Here is a 22,675-nt window from a genome sequence, read left to right on the forward strand (position 1 = left end):
ATTTCCCCTCAATTACTGCTTGAAAGAAGCTGATTTATCCCCGTGCTGCATTTTCAGCCTTTCTGCACAAGAAAGATTAAGTTAGTTAATACGTGTATGTGCCTTCAAAAAATACCCTGTCTGCTTGAAATGATCTTTTCTGCAACAGAAATTCCTACTGGGTCACAAAAGATTTAGGGAAATCTTCTTGTTAGGAAGCACAAAATAATTAAGACGTGCTGTACATTTCAGATACTCTCACCCATCATAAGCAATGACAGGTATCCAGCACTTGCACATACATATTTAACTTGTTCATACTAAACACAGCAGTTTGGGACCTCATGACTGAGTTTGGGAAAAGGGTGAGTTAGTCAACATCACAGTGTTTATTTATCTGCTCTGATCTCCCTAGAAAATGCATTAAAGGAAACACATTAAATAAATACTGTCTTTTATGGTTCACTCTCAAACATTGGCATAATATATAGAAAAGAAGCTGGTTGATAAAGATGTGGTCTGAGAATTTAGCACTTATGATGTATTTCCTCAGTGGGTAACGACTGAAGTTGACCAGAAGACAACTAATCCATTTGGCAACAACTTCCTAGGTTTCAAAATATCACATAAAATTGCTCTACACTGAAAGAAAACAAAAAAAGCTCATAGCTGTGCATGCATGAGGGAAAAAAAACCAGGCAAAATTCAAGGAGCTGATTAATGATGAAAGAATCAGAGAAATGGAAGTGTGAAAGCTCCCAGCATAACTGGGATCACTCCAGAATTCAATGGATACAAGACAGAAATGACATGTAGCAGTAAAATAAACCAAGAAGTTTAACAATATAAAAACCCAACCACCCTGAATGCCTCATATACTTCCTCATTATTTTTTATCCCAAAGACACTTCTCCATCACCTGCTAGATGTGCAAGCCTGGCCTATTTTGCATGGACACTGACTGCTGAATTCTGATTCGACTGCACTTAACTATTCACCTCTGCCTTTTCAGCTTTAAGGATCCACATTTATGAGAAGAAAATCTTCTCAACCTGAAGATCATTTTTCTAAACCTCTGCACCAGAAATCTCTGCTCACATTCAAAAACTTTCAAAGAGCTTTTAATAAAATGTTTAGCTCTTGAGGATGAGGTTTAAAATCACTTCAGTGGAGAGTCTGTGAGAAATTTAATATTCTATGCTGCTGACAAAGGGAAGAAATTAGTGTACCAGCACTGAATTAGTTGTAAGTCACATGAGTTTTACTTGGTTGTACCTAGTACTAGCTCACAACATCACATTGGCAAGCTAAAAGGTGCTACAACCAGCGCAAAATGGGCAAGATTTTAGTAAGCCGATGTAACACTTGCCACTATACCTCCTTGCAACCCCAGCCTTCACATTATTCCATGATATTTCATGAAACTATTTCATGGAAGTATTTTCCATTGGGATTAAGTCACTCAAATGCTCAAATCTTGTCTATATTAAAGCAACATATCACTTGAGTCAAATTGATTTAGAAATCAATCTCATTTAACTGGGGTGCACCCATAATGTAAATTCACTTGAATCAGATTAAGCACTGTATATATCTATTCAGCTTAACTTGGTAAATTCTTATAAACAAAGGTTTCATCTAACTGATGTTATCAAATCAAGCTAAATCAATCAAATTATGTTTAAACCGACATAAATATGTAATCACAAGTTTGCATCAGTTTAATCACAATTGATTTGTCACTGACTGATGTTACACTGGTGTGTAACCTCTTAGATAAGGGAAGCCACAGGATATCAGTTATCCATAAAAGCATTTCACTGTGCACTTGGATTTCCTTTTAAAGTTATGAAATGTATTGTATTGTATGTAAATTGCAATTAACAATATCAGGTGAGTAATTTTAAGTATAAACTACGAGAACAGCAAAGCTTTTCCCTTTTGTTTAGAATATAAACCACAACCAGATGTTTCTGATTAGGAAAGCCGTTCCATGCTGCTATTTACTAATTTTTTTTCATGCTGCAGCTAATTACCTGCTGTTCTTACCTGTAATGAGTGTAAGGAGTAAGGTTTGGTACCTCTAGCATCTGAGCATCAGGTTCATTCTCAACCTCACAAAGGCTCACCCACTCTTCTTCATCATCCAGTACACCAACCTATACATGGAAAGGTCAGAAGGAACACAAAGCAGAATAAATACAGATAAATGATTATATATATAACCTCTTTTAGAAGGTCTGTCATCAAAGCAGTGGAAGGACAAATGCTTTTAAAGGCGTATTACCTAGTTAATAGTAATTTTTATATGACAAGGCGCTAGCTATTTACAGCCAAGTTTCCTTGTACCTGTTGGGACTTCACTAGGATCCTCTGGTAAGATCTATCCCAAAAAAATCACCATGAGAGCACTAATACCCTGTTCAATCTCACTGGCACAATAGAAAAGCATTCAGTAGTGATATAAGGAAATGAAAAATAGCCTTGCTAATAACTTGCAGGAACTGATGCATACTAAGCAAGTCTCAATGGAGGCAAAATGCCACAGAAATGAAGATCGAGAAAGAAGAACAAAGTCAAAGAACAAAAGTGTTTTATCCTTATCTGCTGGTCTGCACTTAGACAAGATTTTTCCATGTGCAATCCTTTGTATTAACTAATCACAACATGTTGCCCAACACAGTCCCTCAGCTATGGCAGTGTTAAAAGGGACAAAACAGCGATGAGAATTGAGAGTATTACTTTCCATACAGCTTTCTAGAGATAAAATGAAGCTGAATGAGAACTTAAAAGGAAGTCAATAAGGCATGATATGAAGACCAGAGTCTGACTGAGCACCCTGGACTATGGCAGCATCAGTAGGCAGGGTTGTGCGTAAGAGCACACAGGGGTGTGGAGGAGACAGAAGAGATGTGGTAGAGGCTGGGCTTTACTTTGGAGATTCATAAGTGCTGAAAGACAGGGGATCCTCAAAAACACTCACCAGGAGAATTCCCTAGCACTATGTACATTTGCTCTGGTGTTTCAACCATTGCACAAAGGGCAGTACCTGTAGAGCAATTCCTTCTCCCTACTCTGGTATCCACAATCATGGACTGAAGGATATTAGAGGGTACATAGACAGCTATTCCCTTTAGCATCTATTTACAGACTTATTATTATCCATGAAGATGCCTAATCCTTTTTCAACCTAGTGACACTATCTGCTCCCACAGACTGCTGTACCAACAAATCCAGAAGCTCACAACCCACTGTGTAAAGAGCTATTTCCTTTGATCTTTTTTAAACAGATCCCTTACGAGTTCTGTATACTGGTTACAGCCATAGACACTGTCAGAGCACTCAATAGCCAACATACCCCAAGTACTTCAAATCAAAAATTAGGTTTCATTCACTCTGGTTTTTTTTCCCCCTTCAGGAGAAGCAGCCTGATTTATTTATAGATGTTTTAGTTCTTTGCTCACCCAGGACTTGATGTCCTACATATTTATGTTTGTGCATGAAGAAATGACACAAGGAAAATTTAGGTCAAAGAAATAAGTTCTGCATTGCACTATGAAAAGAAGCCTCTGTGATCTTCTAGGAAAGGACTGCTTTCATGAAGGTATGTGGTTGCATAGGTCTGGATGGGCCTTTCAGTCTTCTTGGTTACAAAGGACATTGCCACGCACCAAACAACATATAGAATAGATGTCAGTGAAGATTATGAGCCTTTCAAAATTCCCAGTCCCAACTGAGCTCCATAAGTTTTAGTAGATTTGAGACAGGTCTGCACAGTGAAACAGAATAGCCCTAAACTGAACCCAGAGAACACAGAGATGATAAAGAGCATTTTTAAAAACACCCTATCTGAACAAAGAAACGAAGTGAAGGTTGATCTCAGTAAAGGAAACAGAAAACACTTCTTATTGACGGAGTTTTTGATTAATACTTTAAAATGTCTATAGTAAATGCTTATTTTTGCAAAACTCCTTGCTCTTAACAACATCACCTTGAAGTGCTGCAGTAATTCTATAGCAATAATCTTCAGTGCTTTGGAGGCAGCAAATAATCTCCAGTAGTGAGGTAGCTGTCCTTTTGTATTCTAAGAACAGTAAGAGCTTATTAAAGTATTTCTTGCATAGCAAAAATAAAAAAAAAAAATGGAAAAAATAAAGACCACAGGTTTCAATTGTCATGCAGCAGCAGGCAGGTCATTAATACCCATTAAGGACCACATGGTTCAGACCCAGAGGCCCACAAGGCTGTGAACAATTGACATCGACTCAAGCTTGAGAGGTGTCCAAACTCCAACCCCCACCCCACCTGCTTTGCAGCTAGACATTTACCAGCTGGCTGCAAAGGTGGAAAGATTAAGGTTTTTTACTGATTGAGAAGCAGCAAAAGCTTCCATGTGCCCAGGACTATGGCAAATCCCTCAAAAGCTATTCCAGGGGAGAGCTTTCTGGTTGTGAATGCTCTTCCTGGTAAGAATGATGGGTGCAGCCTATGAGGAAACGGCAGATGCCAGCCAAGCCCTTCACATTGGTTGCTCCCAAGCTTTGGTGGCCACTACCTGTACTGGGAGGTGGGAGACCCTGGGGCAAAGCATCAGTGCTGACAGTCCCCATTAACTGCTTTCAGACTTATTTTCTGCCAAATCATAGTGATGGAGAGGCAGCAAAACAATCAACCACACGTATAGTTCTGTGACTCAGCAAAAGACCTTAAGAAAAATATACTGGGAACTTGCTTTAGTTAGAATAATACCTTGTAATGTCCCCTGGATCTGGTTCCAGCATTTGGGAAACTAACTCAGCGGGCTAGATCTCATACTGAAATCAGCAGTATGTTTTAAGAGAGTGCTGCTTGTGTGGGGAGGATTAAAGGGCGAATCTAGGGCAGCTTGGTGAACAGCCTGGGGACTACTGCATGACCTCTGCCTTGTACAGCCAAGCAATTCTAGGTCAATGTTACTCAAAATCAGCTTCATTTATAGCAATAATTTGAGAAATGAGTCTTAAAAAAGGAACCTTCAGTGATGGACTTCTATATTTTTAACTTCCACACGATCTATAGTAGATTCCAATTTCAGGCTCTTCAATCAAAAGGAAATTATTTCTGCTGAAACACTCTGATGTCAGATCAGAGGAAACATACCAGTTTCAAGAATCCGAGTACAAAGAGATTCCCATGGGGCAAAAAAAACTATGGGCAGTGGTAAAGATAACAGAGTCCTTTGAGGAGCAAGAGAGTCCACTGTGAGCTGCTCTGCATAGAATAAAGTCAGAGGCTTCTTTCTTGGAACTGTTTTTTGGATAACACTGTATGCAAACTTCAGAAGAGGATCATGCTTGTTGAGAGATGCACATGTGTGCATTGGTTTCGGAGGCAGATGAGAACACCAACTGCTTTTCTGTTACTCTTGGCATTAGAACTCCTTAAGAATGTACTCTGCATCTCCACAGTTCTCTGTACGATAGGGCCACAATCCCCAGGAGGCGTCAGGACTGCCACAATGAAAACACCTATGTCCACTGTGACACTTCATATAACTCTTCATAATGATCAGCCACCACAAGTTAGCATGTATCCATTCCCATCTCTGAGGGCACTACATTCAATAAAAGGGCATATTCATTTACTATTACAGAAATGAGGTAGTATAAAACAACCCTGGGAGTGATGGCAGAACCCTTCTCCATGCATTAGCTTCTCCAGAAAGGAAAACAGTACACATTTTATAAAGCAACTCAACATTTTCTGATGGAATGCACTAGATGAGCAAAACTGCAGACATGTGACTTAAAAGAAACCCAAAACAATTAAAATTTGGAACGAAAAATTCATTTGCTGTGATATTTTGTAGAAGACTGTAATTCTTCCAAAATTTTGACCAGTTATGAAGTACTAACTGCAAGAAAGGAAAACACAGTGTTTCTGTACATTATAGAGGTACCCTGTGTTCTACTATAGTTCAAGATATGTCACAGTTTTCATTTTAGAGGTCCATAACTCACAGTCTGAAGCTACTTTGGGAGAAATCCGGTTCACAGGGTGTCAGCCTGGGTGCTATTTTTTAACTTACAAAATCCTTAAATCGATTCAGCCATTTTTGATTTAAAGACTGGCGAAGGCATAAAATCGTCAAGAGTTTCAGACACTTTATTTACCAGCTCCAAAGTAAAACAAGACACACCAAGAAACATCACCTTGGACAATGGATGAAGCCTGTCTGGGTCACTGACTTAACCCACAAAACCAAATCAATTCATGGTTAAAGTTACGACGTCTTTCCAAACTCACAGCTTTACAAGTGAATACAGTGATAATACTTTAAAGGTTTTACTATGCTGAAACTCTGCTTCTGCTAACCATGATATTCATAAAAAACCTCTCTAAAAACAGCAGAAAGGCTTTAAGCAAAACCACTCCATATTATTGCATATACTCATGGCTTTATGACTTGCAATACCTCTTCCTAAGCAACCTTCAGCCATTCCACAGGTCACCTGCTGTCTGCACAGCAGCATTAATCACCAAAAACCACTCCAAACTCAGAAGTTAGCCCAGCTTTTCTAATCAGCCACTGGAAAGGCCCAAGCTGCGGACAGAGCACCCATCAAGGGGCACTCATGATGATGTCATTTATGCACTTCTCCTGACAAAACCCCAGGAAAAATCCAGTGTGCAAAGAATAAGCTGAAACTGGATTGCAGCAGACAGAGACTACAAACATGAAACCACATGAACAGCAGCAGGGATTCATAGTCACGCTTGGCTGAAAATTGCCAGAAAAAATATCAGCAATATATAGTCTAACTGCATCTGAGAGTACAAGATGATTGGAAGGATTTACTGGAATTCTTTGGGGATGAACACATTACCCGTGAGTGTCAATGCCACAAGACAGCTGCTGCTGGTCCCTCTGAACAAGTCTCAGCAGAACCTTTATATTACATTACACCCTCTTCTCTTTAAATTATACTGTATGTAATGGAAAAATAATGTTAGAAATCTTCTTTAAATAGCATTGGTACATTTTTTTTTAGCCCTCTGGAAATCCAGTTTCCTCCACTTCTCAGAGTCTAGATTGAAAGATGGAAAAAAACCAGCCTAATGTTTAAGAAATCCCTTCAGAAGTACAAAATGCAGCTTCAATGGAAACACAGACACAGGATTTTTTTAAAGCTTGATACTTCGGTATCTACCAGCACTAAAATCTTAAAGACCTGATTCTCCCTCATGCTCACTGACATAATTGAGAATTAGTTCCACAGTGGCCCCTGTGAATTTACACCCCAGCACAAAAAGCAGAAGCCAAGACCAGATGTACAAAATTTCACGTCATCTGCAATTCCCAGCTGTGTTTTTCATACAAATTGTTCATGAAGTATCAGACTTCAGAAATGGCACTTAGCCAAAATGGAATACTTGCCTACAAGTATTCTACACCTGCCCTTATCAAGGAAGCTTCATGCCACATAAAGGAATAAAGAAAAACATGTTGGTGGCAGGCTGTTTGTGTGTGTGAATATAAAATAGCTGAAATTTGCCTGTAAGGACTTGGACATTCAGCATAAAGAATGTATTCCCAGTAGATATGGAAGAGAAGACAGTATATAAGGAATGTCCAATGGAAAGCTATCACCTGGCCACACAGTCAGATCCCAGATAAATGCAAGACAGTACCAGCTATTTGTTGGTCATGCTTTATATTGAACCCATCGACAGTAGAAGTACAGTGCAGAGGGAACAGACCTGTGTGTGAGATCAATCTACTTCTCCTCCTTCCAGGAAAGGTCATGCTGCACAAGGACTTAGTAAACTGCAACATACTTTTTCGCAATCTATTAGCTGTTTTCAGCTACTGTGCACCTTGTTGCAAGCTTTCACAAAAGCTAATGGTGAAAACATTTGTGAATGGAGTTGCAGTGCCTGTACCTGCTTGGACAGATTATTTACTCTCTAATTCGACTGACTAATTGCAATGTAGAACATACAGATTAGTGTTTTAATAGTTAATTGTGATCCTAATACTTGGCAATTCCACCTGTTTTAAAATCATAGTATGCAAAACCACACCTTAAGTGGCTTTTAATTTAATGCTAAGGCATGAAACACAACACTGCTATTAAAAGCTGTACATGGGCCAGTGAATAAGACTCAGAAGGAAAAAACATCCTCCCTATATTTCTGTATGGTGGCTTGGTGGTGGCTTGGGTATAGCTACTGCCCTCCTATCTAATGCGGTCCTAAGGAACAGTTATGGTTGTCTACGATAAAATAAAGGTGTTGCACCAATAGACTGCATCCCAGCACAGATATTTAGCTGCTTACAACAAACTACATGAAAGGCAAAAGTGAACACTGGGGTGTGACTTGCAGCTGTTTTATGAAAGCTTGCGTGTCTTTGAAAGGTAGGCAAGGAAACCTGTGAAGTCCAGAAGGCAGGTTCAAGGCAGCTTAGATTAATGTCATCTTTGCCCTCATCTCTGCTCCCACTACCATGTTCTCACTCCCTCCCCTTGTAATGGTGCTCTTCTGATCACACACAGCCTGCGCAGAGTTGAACTGTCTGCAACTCATTTGTTCTTGGCTGGATCAAGTCTCGTAGCAGCTCTGGGTACGATCACACCAGAACTGGTGTGTGCAGAAGGCAGGAGTAAGAAAGTCATTACAAGAGTGATGAGGATGAGGAGAGGGAATGGGAGCTCTGGTTTAGACTGGCTAAGGGTGCTGTGAAATGCCACTTTAAGAGAGAGAGAGTTTGAGTGCTGGCAGAAAGGGGCTGTGAACAAAGGTGGTTTTGTAGCTGTCATGCTGGGAACAAGATTTGCTATATCCTTAAAGAGTCACCAATTTACCTGTATATCTGAAAAGATTTTTGTTAATCATGGGAGCAAGATTACTCTTTTGCCTGCTTAATTAAATCCACTTGGAACACCATTTCTTGTTACGCCAAAGCTAATGAGGTACAGCGCAGAGAAACTTGCAGGGTAGTTGGTGAAAAGAACTTCCCAGGCTCCACAAAGATTTTGCTATGCTCCTTCCCCAAATGGAGCAAAGACTCCTGGATCCAGGATCTATCAGAACCACTAAGCCCTTGACTTTTCTAGCAACGCATGAGATGATGATGAGGGTTTGTGAACAAGATCACCCTTTCCTCCCCCCACACCAAGAATCCTTCAAACCCTATTTGTACCTGGGACGCTTCAAGCATGCAGGTGAACTTAATGGGAATTATTACTGCAGTTTTAAAGCATTCATTTCACTTCAGTGGTGCTCTGAAACTCACAGAATTAACAAATTCCTAGCAACAACAATTTATCCATCACAAAAATGCTTCTCAAAATGTGCCAAGCCACCATATTACAGGATTTCAGTGTTTGATTCTGTTATATGCAATGTGTATGTAAATGGTACAGAATGTACCAACTTGTTCACAACAATCTCATTACCAAGTAAAGTGATTGTATCAACATGTCGAAGTGGTGACGATGATTTAAGAAGTCCAACATTTGGTTTTAAAAACAGATTATTTATAAAGATCTGTGGGTGGGAATGAAGAAGCAAAGCTCATCTGTCAGGAGAAAAAATGAGGAATATGTAACTCCCCCAAGGCATAATGACAGCAGAAAGAGGGATATTGTTTAAAGCTGATGAAGAAGAGAATTCACCCTATTCATATATAGAAGCCTGGATAGAAAACCTCAGTATATTTCATTACAAGATAGAAAAATACACTCAGTCTCATGAATAATGGTATCTTTACTGTTCAGTGCAATTCTTCCTATACCTCTGCCTGTCTGAGATAATAATTCCAGGTTTGCATCTGGTTTGAAAATACACCCAACAGAACCTAAACACAGGTTTCAAATCCTTTTTTAAATAAATGGATGGACTGAAGTTCTGCTGTAGGTGTTGCTTATGATGCATCTGATGTTATTCTGAACTTAAAAGCTACTTTACAAAAATCCATATGCATTATTTAAAGGATAAGCATTCTCACACACACACACACATATATATACAAATACCAAACATTTTTCTTTTGTTCTTTTGAACAGAGGTTACAGCATTCATATGTCCCTTTTGTCACTGGCTACCACACAGACATTTCTCAGCTAAGCCTCGCAAGCTCCCCCACATTCAAATCTTTCCAGGTCCCCCTGGACAGCTACCACCAGGCCATTTACTGAAGAGCTTTGATCCAAAGTTAAACAAAACCTGTAACCAAACAGCAATTCACTAATTAGACCCTTTTTAACCCCTCTGAAACTTAATTAAGAGCTTTTTGTCAGGGACATACCTGGCCCTCCACTATCCACTTGGAGATGGTGGTTTTGCCATCATAGCCTGGCCGGAACTGAAGAGTGGCAGAGCGAGGGCTGATGTTGGAAATCACTAGGTTGGATGGAGCACCTGGAAGCTCTGAAGAAATAGAAATGTAAATAAGTGTGGAAAAGTTCTTTGTTTAGGGCCCTGTAACACAGGCTGATGTTCAGTTTTCAGCATATAAAATACCTTGGTAACAATTGCAACAGAACAAATAGTTGTGAGTTTTTTCTTTTTGGTAGACTATTACTATATTTGGTAGACTATTACAGCATTACTCTTTCTGCTGCTCTGGACACACACCACATCTTTACAGATCAAATGAGAAATGAAAGAGCTCATCTACAGGATTACTACTACTCTTTTAGAGAAGCTGCACAAGTGACAAAGCGAGGCGGTTCAGGGAGGAAGGTACTTCCCAATTCCAGATCTGCCAGTCACTCACCAGGTCACCTAATTCCACTGTACTTCTGTTTCTCCAGAATAAAATGACAATAATTTTTACTTACTTCTTAGAGTACATACAACTATGATGTATTAACAGCAGATTAAGGCTCTAATTTTAGTGTAGTGTATGGGGAAGACTTTGTGATACTACCATTAGCCTATAATAGATGGGGTTTAGAGAGCATTTCTCATGCCTGAATAAAGTAGATTTTGTTGTTGTTGTTTAATTTCTGTTCCAGATAAAGAGGGTGACCTTCTACAAAGAAGAACCTGTGGCCTCAATCAGATTTTTCCTTCCCATTAGTCAAGCTCACAGCAGTATGTACATTTTTAATATTATCTGAATTATCAACAAAAGCAAGCCCAGCAAAGAGATTAAATATAGATTGCTTAGAATAAATTCCCAATAGTATCTGCTTTGGTAAGTAATGGAAATTACTTACCAATTATCAGTAATTATTCATAATATTGCACTATGTGCAAATGCAACAGGTAAAAAATAAGCAGCTTTTTGGCATATACTTCAAGTCTGCACAAATCCACAGTATTTCTTGATTCTTACTTCAAGTTTGTGGGAACTACAATCAATAAACTAACCCTGACCAAGTAGGATAATGCTGTTATCTGGCTAACAACAGGGAGCATGGCATTGATCCAGTCTACAGCTTGTCACAATTACCTGTGATTAGGGAAAAGAAAGGCAAACATACTTCAAGACATGCAGAAAAGTTCAAAAATACCGGAAAAGGTAAAAAGTGGATTACCCTTAGTGATGAATAGTAACTGCTCCACTTTGGAAAATTTTACTTCTATAACCTATACATTAACTGAAACTGCTTGTTTGTGTGAATTGGCTTTTCAGTTTCCTTTCTAGACTGGTTGAGGGAGAGGGTAGAATGTTAAAACCAAAATGCAAACAAGGCTGAATTTAGAGGTGCCCAAATGGTAACTCAGACAATGCGGCACAGGACAACCTCCTCCCAAATCCTTCTTGGGCCACAACTCCCTAATCTTGTAAATAAGATTTTAGTTTCTTTATACAAGTGACCTCTCATAGGCGACATAAGCTATACAGCATAGAAATGAAAAAACCTTTCCCTTATACAAACTCTATTTCTCCCCCAAAGCAACACTTTTTCAGATGATTCAGGTACATTCTTATGTTACTTTGTAAATGTCAAGAGATTTTTGTATGGTATCCACTTTATTACTTTGTCCATTCCTTCTGCCACCCCGTAACTTTTTTTGTATTTGTATTAAACAACCTAAACTTTCTGGTAATCTCAAATTGCAAGTTTGTTCATGTTAACTTTTTCACCTGTTCTGAAATTGAAATTGGTGTAAAGAATTCCAATGTTTTATAAATAAACCCATTTTTATTATTACTGAATCAAAATAATTTGTGATCTTTGGAACACAGAAACTTGAAGAATCATAGAATGGTTTGGGTTGGAAAGGACCTTAAGATCATCTGGTTCCAACTCCCTGCCATAGGCAGGGACACTTCACACCAGACCATGCCGACCAAGGCTCTGTCCAACCTGGGCTTGAACACTGGCAAGAATGGAGCATTCATAACCCCCTTGGGCAGCCTGTTCCAGTGCCTCACCACTCTCACAGTAAAGAATTTCTTCCTTATGTCCAACTAAAATCCCTGTTTAAGTTTAAACCCATCACCCCTTGTCCTATCACTACAGTCTCTGATGAATAGTCCCTTTCTGGCATTCTTTTTGATCCCTTTCAGATACTGGAAGGCTGCTATGACGCCTCCACGCAGCCTCTCCTCTTCAGGCTGAACAGCCCTATTTTAACTTATTTCATGCAGTTTCACCAACCTGGGGGCACACCAGAAGAGATGGTGGAAGACGTAACCCATCCACTCCCTTTTGCAGTCACAGCTGCCACCTCAATGGTGTAGGTAGTGAGTGATGACAGCCCTGTGATCTTGTACTCCAGCGTGGTGTTAGGCAGCATGCGGGCAAAACGAGACTCATTCCTGCCATACACCTCCCAGGAGATCTGGTATCCTGAAAAGCAATCACACAGAAGTCAGGGGGCTCTGAGCAGTGGTGGGCTCTAGTTTTTCTTCTAAAGCACAGTTGCACAATAACCTAGAAACTGGTAAATTCCTTCATCTGCAAGATTGGCTTGTGATCCATGTTGGTGTGACTTATTTCTTACTCTACTCCATTGTGGTCACCTTTTATAAGCAGAAGAAAAGGTTGAAGTAAACACTGGCTACAATACCCAAGTATTTTTTCTAATCTTCTTATTTTCAATACACAATTGATGTAGGTACCCCATCTGGTATCATCTACCCACCAGATTACAGATGGAAGAGAACATGGGAGTCTCAACAGACTGTCTCTTTTTATGATGATAAAGTGCTTGCTACGAACTGGCTAGAAAATCTGGGGATAATCTCTCTGAAGGGTGGTCTCTCATTCTGTGAACTCTATGAAACAAATAGGAAGAAACACTGGAAAATACAACATCTTGTCACCAGCTGAAATATCTAATTAAAAATCTGTATGTGCTTAGTACGGCTATCCCCCTTCCAGGCTGAAGTAAACCTTTGCTGCTGTATATCTAGAAATACTTACAAATCTGACAATAACAATCAGGCAGGAACATTGTGGAAATCTTCTAGGAACTGAAAAACCTCTACTTCCCACTGATTGTTCCTTGCACAAATCTTTCAGCAGGGTGAATCATTATCCTTTCTTTCAAAACCAGAGTGTAGCCCATGTATTGTCCAAAACTGACTCACCTTGACCTCCGTATTATTCTTCTCTCATAACCAGGCTTTCCTTTTTGTCACTTTTCTAACCATTTGCCTTCCAAGAACTTTTGAAACTTTCTACTGGCTGATTTGCTCAATTTTACCTCCAAATCTGCTTGTCCTCCTCCTGCCCAGCCCCACTTTATTCTCGTTTGAACCCATTTGAACCTGACTGTGCCAGCCTCCAGAAAGACTGTCTGAAAAGTTTGTCTGATTGCAGCTTTCTTTGTGATTTGACTCGGGGGGGGAAAGCCACAACACAGCTCCTGAATGCCTGTGAAATGGAAGTGAGTGAAAAGGACTAACAGAAAGGAACCCCACTGAGTGAACCATGCACGCGGCAAGCTGGCTAGAGAAACTCCCTACTGGGTTCCTGTTCTCATCATCTAAGGTGAGGAATTCAGCCCAGCTGGGGGGCTTGAGGGGTTTTTTTATCTTTAAAAATATCATGACAAGCTGATTAACATATACAAATTGTCATAGCAAAATACCTTATGGCATTAATCAACAAGGAAACATCATCTCATGAACTCCAAAAGCATGGTGAGACAAATATTTCTCTGAGTTTAAGAGGTGTGAGCTGTTATCCTTCCTCTAAGCTAGCTGCCGTCACTGACAAGGATTCATGCTAATCTAATTTTGCATGAAAAATGGGCTCAGAGTGCTCACATAGTCACTAATTATGCTTCAGGTACAGGGTAGAGATACAGAGAGGTGATACTTCACTGCGACTGCTTGTGTGACTGCACTAGCTGGGGGAAAGGGAAAAACTCCTGAATGCTCATCTGGAACCAGTTTTAAGCAAGTGTCTGAATGGGATTTGATTAAGTCAGTAATTTACCAGTATCTCGGCGATACTGCGGCATTCTGATGCTCTCTGAAAAGGCTTGAGCATTGATTACCAGTGATCAGAGTTTATGTAGTACAGGCAAAATTATAGTCTATATGAAGTTTATGACAATGTTTAAGGACACTACTGCTTTTCTTAACAGAGAGCAAACAGAAAGGTGGAGGGTGGCTGTTCACTCTATTTGATGCTCAGTGAAGAGGCATGAAGGAGTTGCAAACAGAATGATGATCACCCTCCTACACCCTTTCTTTCAGAACCTGTGGGCAATGTGGAAGAATGAAAAGTCTGGGGAAGGTGCAGTTGTACATCTCTCCACTTCCCAACAGAGGACACAAACCCAGCAGCTGTGTCCCCAACCAGCAGAACATCCATGTGCAGCCATGGATAGAGCAGAGGCTGGGCAAGGGCCATGATGCAGCTCATCTGTCTGCCTGGGAGCTGCGGGTGACCTGGCTATGCCTGCTGTGAACCCTACACATGGGCTGGCAGAGGGAATCGAGGAGTGTCACCTCAGAATAAAACAAAACAGGTTGCTCAAAGCAATAAATAACCAGAAGCAAATAAGCAGGGAATTTTTAATGCTCTCTCTATCCATTTGTGCCTTATGAACAACAGAAAGTTTCATCCACCATGCACTAGGCAATATGAAGTGATTGAGATGTCTTCTCTCATGTCTAGATAATATTTGGATATACATCAAATGTTGGCAACTATTCTTTGAACATTCTGTTTTCTCCCTTGTGACCACAGGGATGAGACCCAGCTTTCCTGCCCATTAGGTATATAGTTTCTATGTATTTATTTTCTGAGAAAATATTCACCAAGAAAAATATCCTGACTTCATATCGAAATTGAACACAAGGCAAAGAGGCATCATTTACTGTTGGATATTTCAGTCCCAAATGTACAGTTAAATTCTAGTCATATAAAAAAATGCAAATAGAAAACAGATACACACAGAGCAGACACAAAGCCAAATGTAATCATGCACAGCAAAACCACAAGAAAATATGCTGAAGGAAAAGAACAACATCCACCATACCCCCAAGTAGCACTTAAGCCACAATGACTGACAGATGGGCAGGACTTTAGGACATGTGGTTGGTAAAAATGTGCTCGCTGTTTTACAGATGTGAGCATTGCCAGAAATGTGCACGGGGGAGCCCACAGCCTGCACTGAGAGTGTTTCCTCTGGCTTCAGTGTAAATGAGAACAGAATAGGTGCCACAGAGCCTTCCCGTATGCTTTGGCACTCCACCCCCGCCACAAGATGCTGCCTAACAGAAACTAATGACCAGGGGAGTTTCAGAAATAATTTTCTGTTGATCTGGAGTAAATTCTCTACAAGAGAGCAGTACATCCAATCACAAACTGTCCGTCTACATCCAGATCCTCATAAATCAATGTTTACCGAGAGAATGAGGAAGATACTGAAATTTATAGCCAGAGTAATGGGCAATTTCCCAGCGCAGGCAGCTGCCGGGCACCAACCTTCGAGCCTTCCTCCTCCCGGCTCTGGTGCAAGGAACAAGAATGTCCAGTAAAGGTATCAATGAGCAGAAATGATGAATAATTGCCTCCCAGAGCACTCAGGTCTCCAAGCAGCCACCTGTAAACCTTTCAGGTACTCAGAGCATGAACAGTTTTGCTGTTCTTTTCTTCTATCCTAAATGCAATTTGCCTATTTAAGGATATTTCTTTTTCCTTCAAAACTTTGCTGGGCTTTTTTACCCTGGTGTTTCTTTATGAACTATAGAGCTTCTTGAATTCATTCTTTCTGAAACAATTTGCCCCAAATATAACACAGTCCATCCATGTGTTCCACCAGGTTTCAACCCATTCTGGGAGGCAGCAGCTTGTTTCTAGCAAAGCAATTCTGGAACACTAAGCATAATGCTGCTAACTTGTGCTTAATAAGGATGAGTATTGCATCATCTTAGAGAGCTAGGCTGGATTTAGGCACCTGAATTTAAGCATTCAGGCTTGAAGGCTTTGGACACCTTCACTGAATCAATGCTGCTCTTCTTTCAGAAGTCATTAGTTTCTGTTCTCAAGCCACTTAAATCAATGAATATTTCAAGGAGGTTACCATGGTATATAGGCATAAGGTGATCTGCATAAAGACTCCACATACACTATAGACAGCAAAAGACACATACAAATGGTGCATGTTACAGGCGCACAGAGAAAACACTGACAAGTGCAAGTCCTACCAAAAATAATTAGACCTGTCAAAGTTAAAATGCTTCAGGAAATCAGACTGACAGAACATTTTAATGTTCAGGAGCCAGAAAGTCTGATATTTTTTTAACCGTTGAATCATATTTTGTTCTTATAAATTATATATATATATTTTTAAATGAAACATTTCAATGTCCATGTTCCCAAAGCAAAATATTTTGATTCATGTGAAATGATCTTGTCCCTTCCCAAGTATGATTTTTAACTCCAGTAATTTCAAATTGGGAGCTTTTCTGTACTTCAAAACCTTGAAAGCCTTTGTTCAATGGAATGTCTATCCTGTGCAGCTCTAAGTTTCCCATCTGAAAACAATACTGTCTCTGTTGATAAGAACTAGGGTTTTCCTCAACTACTTATAGCTTTCTTTATGAAAAATAATGAAGTTGCTGATGTTGTATCTACACTGGCATAGAGTAGATAAATAGCTTGTCAAATGGCAAGCTCATCAAAGAGAAACAAGAGAGCTTTGAACCCTTGTGATGGCTTATACAAGATTAAGTAATGACATGCAAATTCTGTCACGCAGTCCACAGCCAGACCACTTGATCACAGATGAAGGATTCCACTGATTTCAGGCTCGGGCTTGATTGCAAATCTTAGCAATGCCAATACAGTTTTTGCAGCTGTTAACTCCATGTAGGAATCCCCCACCCACGCAGCAAAGACCAAACACTATCTCACCAAGTTTCAGAGATGCAGTAACACAAGTGGAGGTCATGGAAGATTTAACAAGATCAGAAACTCCATGGGGTGCTGATTTCTAATACAGAACTGCCAATAGTGACCACAATCATGAAGTACCAGTAATTGGACCCATACTTTCTATAATGTGTCCTAAATGACATTTCAATTACCAAAAAGAGGAAGCAGGAAACCAGTGCTTGCAGTAGCCAGATCTCCCTAAAAGCTCTATTCCACAAACATTTTTTCACTGCAATGGTACATCCCACCATACACACACTTAAACAAAAGAAAGGAGTTAGCAGCTGATACTTGCCTGTAATGATGCCATTTTTCTCCACTGGTTCTTGCCAGCTGACCTTGAGAGATGTGTCCAGAATCTCAGTAAAACTCAGATGTCCCACTGCTCCTGGCTCTGGCAATCAGAAAAGAAAATCTGTTAACAGTAGAACCCCACTTACTTTTGATCTGATTCATGTGGCAAGGTTAGGGCTGAAGAAATAAAACACTGAGCCAGGGCCAAGGAAAGCCTTCTGGAAACATCTGTGAAAGCTGTAGGGAAGAGTAAAGAACACAAGGTATTAAGAAGCACTCTGGCTATCATCACATAAATTATTTTATCCAGTCTTCATCCTAACTGTGCAGAGAACTAAAGAGAGTGACAGCAGGAGACTTGCACACAACTTGTTCACTGCCTGTCTTCTTGAGCTAACCTAGTAAGAACAATCAAGCTGGCAATCCTGTAAGTGCTTGTGTTTGCTGTTTTCCCTTAGCAATGGCATTCAGCATTTACTTGTGCCTCTGTGGTAGCCTATCTAGCCTTAGCTCTGTAGTAACATCATCAGCACGCCCCTCATCTGGAAAGAGCCTTTTGCCTCTGCAAGGTCAAAGCTACAACAGTCACCGAGCCCCTGCTTGGATAGGTTCTCTCAAAACAACCCTAAAAAGTCCAACGTAATGGCAACTGTCTTTTGGAAAATGAACACAAGTGTGTGAAACTTTTAAAGGATTTTTATGATGTAGCTCAAGAGCTCTTAAAAATTTCAGCTCCCCAGTGTGCAATGAAAGAGTATAAAATGGAATGACTGTCAAGAATATGCCATCCTGCCTCAATTTTGATCTTCAAGGAAGACATCCTGACTGATTTTTGATCCAACTGCTGTTCTCTCTTCAATCGATGTACTGGAAAAAGGAGGTTTTGTTCACTTTATATTCACTGTGCTTCTGTCATTGGATTCCTGCCCGAGTATCCTCCAGCTTCACTGACATCAGTTGGCAATTTCTCGTCTGCAATTTCATATTTTGTTTCCTCTTCAATTTAGTCCAGTTTCTCATTCCCCTCCAGCTATGATAAAAAAAAAAAACCCAAGCCTGCCAGTAGGTCAGCTACAACCACATTTGCAATTCTGCAATCCTAGTGAGGAAAATTTCCAAATCCATTCTGCAGTATCTAGTAGTCTTAGCATTACAGAAAGAAGTGCTGATCTGGTACTGATCTCGGGAATACCCAACAAGAGCGCAGCAATTATGCGCTATTCAGGACTATGTATCTGCAGACATGCAAACCTCATACTCACAAAGCTTTACTCCAATTAGCTCCTGCAGTTGCAGTCCAACTTTCATGTCATAATGAAAACCAGGTGCAGGCTACTCCAAGCCAGGACACAATGCTTCCGACTGGACGTCAGATTTTATTTGACCTACAGTTCATCAGCAAACAGATCTGTTTGCACTGTTTTTTTCCTAAAGGATTGCCTAACTTTGCTATACAGACAGGAAATTATCACCTGAGAACACGAATGTCAGTCCTTTCAAATATTTTTCCCCACCACATAAATCCTGAAGCAACTTAGACTTAACAAGTTCTCTGCAAAGATGCATTATACCATCCTGCACTTAACTTCTCTGTCACCAAGAAAACTGAGGAAAACAATTGTGAAGGATTAAAAAGGAAAAAAGAAAACTGCTCATCTTTACTGCTGCAGCTCCTTGCAGCATACAGCTGCATGCACCAAGAAACGTTTTAAATGTCTGATAAAATACAAGTCTAGTTTTCTCTTGATTTATGTTTCATGATGGAATTTCCTTGTGTTTAAAATGGCACTTGATCCCAACCTCTCTCTGAGATACTCTCAGAGTCTTTGCTGTGCTCCTTTCCCACTTTTCTGCAAAGTCTTTAAGGCTCATTTCTGCAGCCTTGCCTTCAGAAATATTAATAGACTCTTTCCTCTTCCCAGCTGATCCATTTTCACAAAATCTTAGGAGCTCGTATCTTTGGTTTCTTATTCTTCTTTACTCTCTGAAATTAGCCACAGATTTCAAAAGTTGTTGGAGGGAGAAAGACAGATGAACCCAAGACAGACAGTTGAATATATTTACAAACCCTCCTAGTCAAAAGCTTAATTTCCTTAGGAAAACAGGCAAAAAAAGTTAATACTACACAGAGGAATATAGTGCATGTTTCTCACAGAATCATACCTTTTCTCCATACTTTTGCTTTAACCACAGATAAACAAGTATGAGTTCATATTCATGGTTCACATGGATTTCTGGTAGGTAAACTGCTATCTCTGTGATCTTCCAGCAATCAAAGGTTTAAGCCTACAATCTGCTCTTGGGGCACAGGTCTGGCATATGGAGAAGACTAACCACAAAATGAAAATCCATAGGGAATTATTTGATTTTCTTCATGTTCTTTCAAGAATATCTCACGAAAAATTGGGTTAGTACTTTGAGCCTTACTTTTGTGAATGTAATGACAATCAGAGTTTTCTTTACAGAAAAACTGACTAACCTAAAAGATGCCTATTAAGACAAAGTAGGATTTCTAAAAACAATTCCTTCATGGATTTATTGGACTTTTTTTTATTCTCCTTTGGATCTGCAGATGTGCAGCAGTGTTTCTGATGAACGATGACAGGAAGATACTGAAGCACTGGCTGGAGCCAAGATCACTGCGGGGACACAGTTAGCTGTGAAGGCCACTGCAATTTAGTTGTTACCTGCATCAGATGCACACTAGACTTGCTAGTTGCAAATATGTCTTGAGCAAACATTTCCAAGGGGCCACAGAGGCCAAAATATTTCCTGATGCAGGTAATCATTTATATGCTGAACTATCTAGCTCATTTTATTTCATCCTGACTCCAGTTTTGAAGAATGAAAGTTACTGCATTGTTATGATTCTGGTTCATTTATACAAACAATTGCAATATAATATAAATACAGATATTTTCAGTATATTGATTAACAGAAGAAAACAATTGAAAATTAATTATAAACCTGTGGCTGCCCTATCCCTGGCAGTGTTCAAAGACAGGCTGGATAGAGCTTTGAGTAGCCTGGTCTAGTGGAAGGTGTCCCTGACTGTGTTAGGGGGTTGGAACTAGCTAAGATGTTTTTAACGTCCCTTCCAACCCAAACCATTCTATGAAATCACTGACCTCCACAGGAAGTTCCAGTGCTCAGTTCCTAAGCAGATCCCTTCACATTTATTTGGTGCCTGAACATGGATTTAAGAGCATAAGGATTCACAGACATAAATGACATGTTCTGTGTTAGCTGAACCAGACCATGAAGCTTTCAGCTTCCATCTAATGTAAAAAAAATTCATCCAGATTTAATCCATAATGAAAAAACATGAAATATCATTAATCTGGCTAAAGAAACACAATTGGACAACTGGCTGAGGTCATTACGCAAAGTAACTTGACAAGAAGATTGCAAACTGATTGTGAACCTGAGGTCAAATTTTAAGACTTAAATATTTTGGCTTTTATATCCAAGCAAACAAAATCTGAGCACTGAGACTCTCCACAAGTGCTGAGTACTCACTGTCTTCAAGGGTGCGCAGGAGCTGGGGTGTGCTGCGTGGTCCATCACCAGGTGTGGTGAAACACAGAACCGATGTGTAGTAAGTAGTGTATTTCTTCAGGTTGGTGATGCAGCCACTATGAACACCATGAAAATCTGGAGCAATGGTGACTATAGTCACAGTCTCTGGAGTATCCACTGGCCATGCTAGAAGCTAAAAATTTAAACATGGATGAGCTCTCATCAGAAGTTGTGTCTATTTGGAATCAAAGCATGCTTGGCTGCCAAACCCATCTTAATCTGATTGTGAAAAAACAAGCAATGCTGTTAAACTACTGTCAGCTCTGACGCTGAACAGATGGATAGAACACTGTTATTACGAGAACTGGAGGGATGTGTGTAATACTAGTGATGGGGGACATACAGATACCATGGAGGTACTGCAATCCTCAATTTCTGCTACTGAACAGTGCCAAAATTATAGCAAATTATTATTTGTATGACACAAGTCTTTTGGCTTTCTCTGGGCTGCTTTGACTAGCATAGACAGGCTCTGCTGCTGAAAAGAAGCTGAAAGAAGAAAAATACTTTCAGTGCTACTCTGAGATAAATACTTCCTCTTATTTTGGGGTTCCTTTAAGATCCCACTAGTTAGAGAGGTTAGTAGGATAAGGGGGAGAAGGAGGAGGGGGATACACATCCTCCTACTCCTCCTCTACTCCCTCCCCAGTATGCCATTGACCAGCCTTGCTTAACAGGCTAAGAGTATTCCAGCGTTGGGTGGTTTCGGGATATCTATACTGTGAATGATTCAAGCGGTTCTGGAACTACAGAAAGAATAGAAAATGGTTGGAAAGATGATTACTACAATTTCCAACACCTGGGTCCCAGAAGTTCGACTTCTGAAGACATTTTCATGCATTTAAAATAACATGCTTGTCAGATGTGCTCAGTCCTTCAAGGTTTCATTCATCTCCACTGATCTTCTCGGTGATGGATATGTTTTAGAGAGGAGTACCTTATGTGTAGGTACTTAAATGAGGGCTTAAAAAATTCATTTTTGGCAAATGACTTTGAAATTTTAAAACAATTTTTGAAATTGCCTGAACAAGCTCCAGGATCTGAAGCTTGAAAGTGCTGATGAAATTTTTATTTGGTCCAAAAATCCTTACGGTGTGACCTGTTAAAATTCTAGACCTTACTCAGTGTCTGTGTAAATCTCGCTACTTGCATTGATTTCAGGCTCATAAACATGAATAGATGCCTGAAATTAATGAGTCACAGTTGACAGCTTTGCCAATGTCTATAGTTTCCGATAATCAGAAAGCAGTGGGAGGACTGTAAGGAGTGAGGGATATTTCATATTTGCAAAGGTGCACTTTACAACTTCCTGAAATGCAAATAAATTGCAAAGAAAAGATAAAAACGGAAAATGGCTGATGGGATAGTAAGTTTTATTTTCTTTTCTAAATCAGCTTTGTGGATTACAGTTGGCACTTAGAACTTTGGAGGACTGAACTGCTCTTTTTTGAGTATACTTCATTGCACATTCTTTGGGAAACGTG

General features: G+C 39.9%; 1 protein-coding gene across 1 annotated transcript in view; it reads right to left on the bottom strand.

The window, feature by feature from the left end:
* The window catches only part of SDK1 (sidekick cell adhesion molecule 1), a gene marked incomplete at both ends in the record, with an annotated part of 410,080 nt that overhangs the window by 80,267 nt on the left and 307,138 nt on the right, over positions 1 to 22,675 (bottom strand). The window contains 5 exons of the mRNA XM_080619378.1: positions 2,029 to 2,138; positions 10,271 to 10,392; positions 12,579 to 12,770; positions 17,614 to 17,712; positions 21,132 to 21,324. Of these exons, the coding sequence (XP_080475504.1) occupies positions 2,029 to 2,138; positions 10,271 to 10,392; positions 12,579 to 12,770; positions 17,614 to 17,712; positions 21,132 to 21,324 (716 nt within the window). The remainder of the gene's footprint in view (positions 1 to 2,028; positions 2,139 to 10,270; positions 10,393 to 12,578; positions 12,771 to 17,613; positions 17,713 to 21,131; positions 21,325 to 22,675) is intronic.

Source organism: Psittacula echo, assembly GCF_963264785.1.
Source record: "Psittacula echo genome assembly, chromosome: 5".
In the NCBI taxonomy this organism is placed as follows: domain Eukaryota; kingdom Metazoa; phylum Chordata; class Aves; order Psittaciformes; family Psittacidae; genus Psittacula; species Psittacula echo.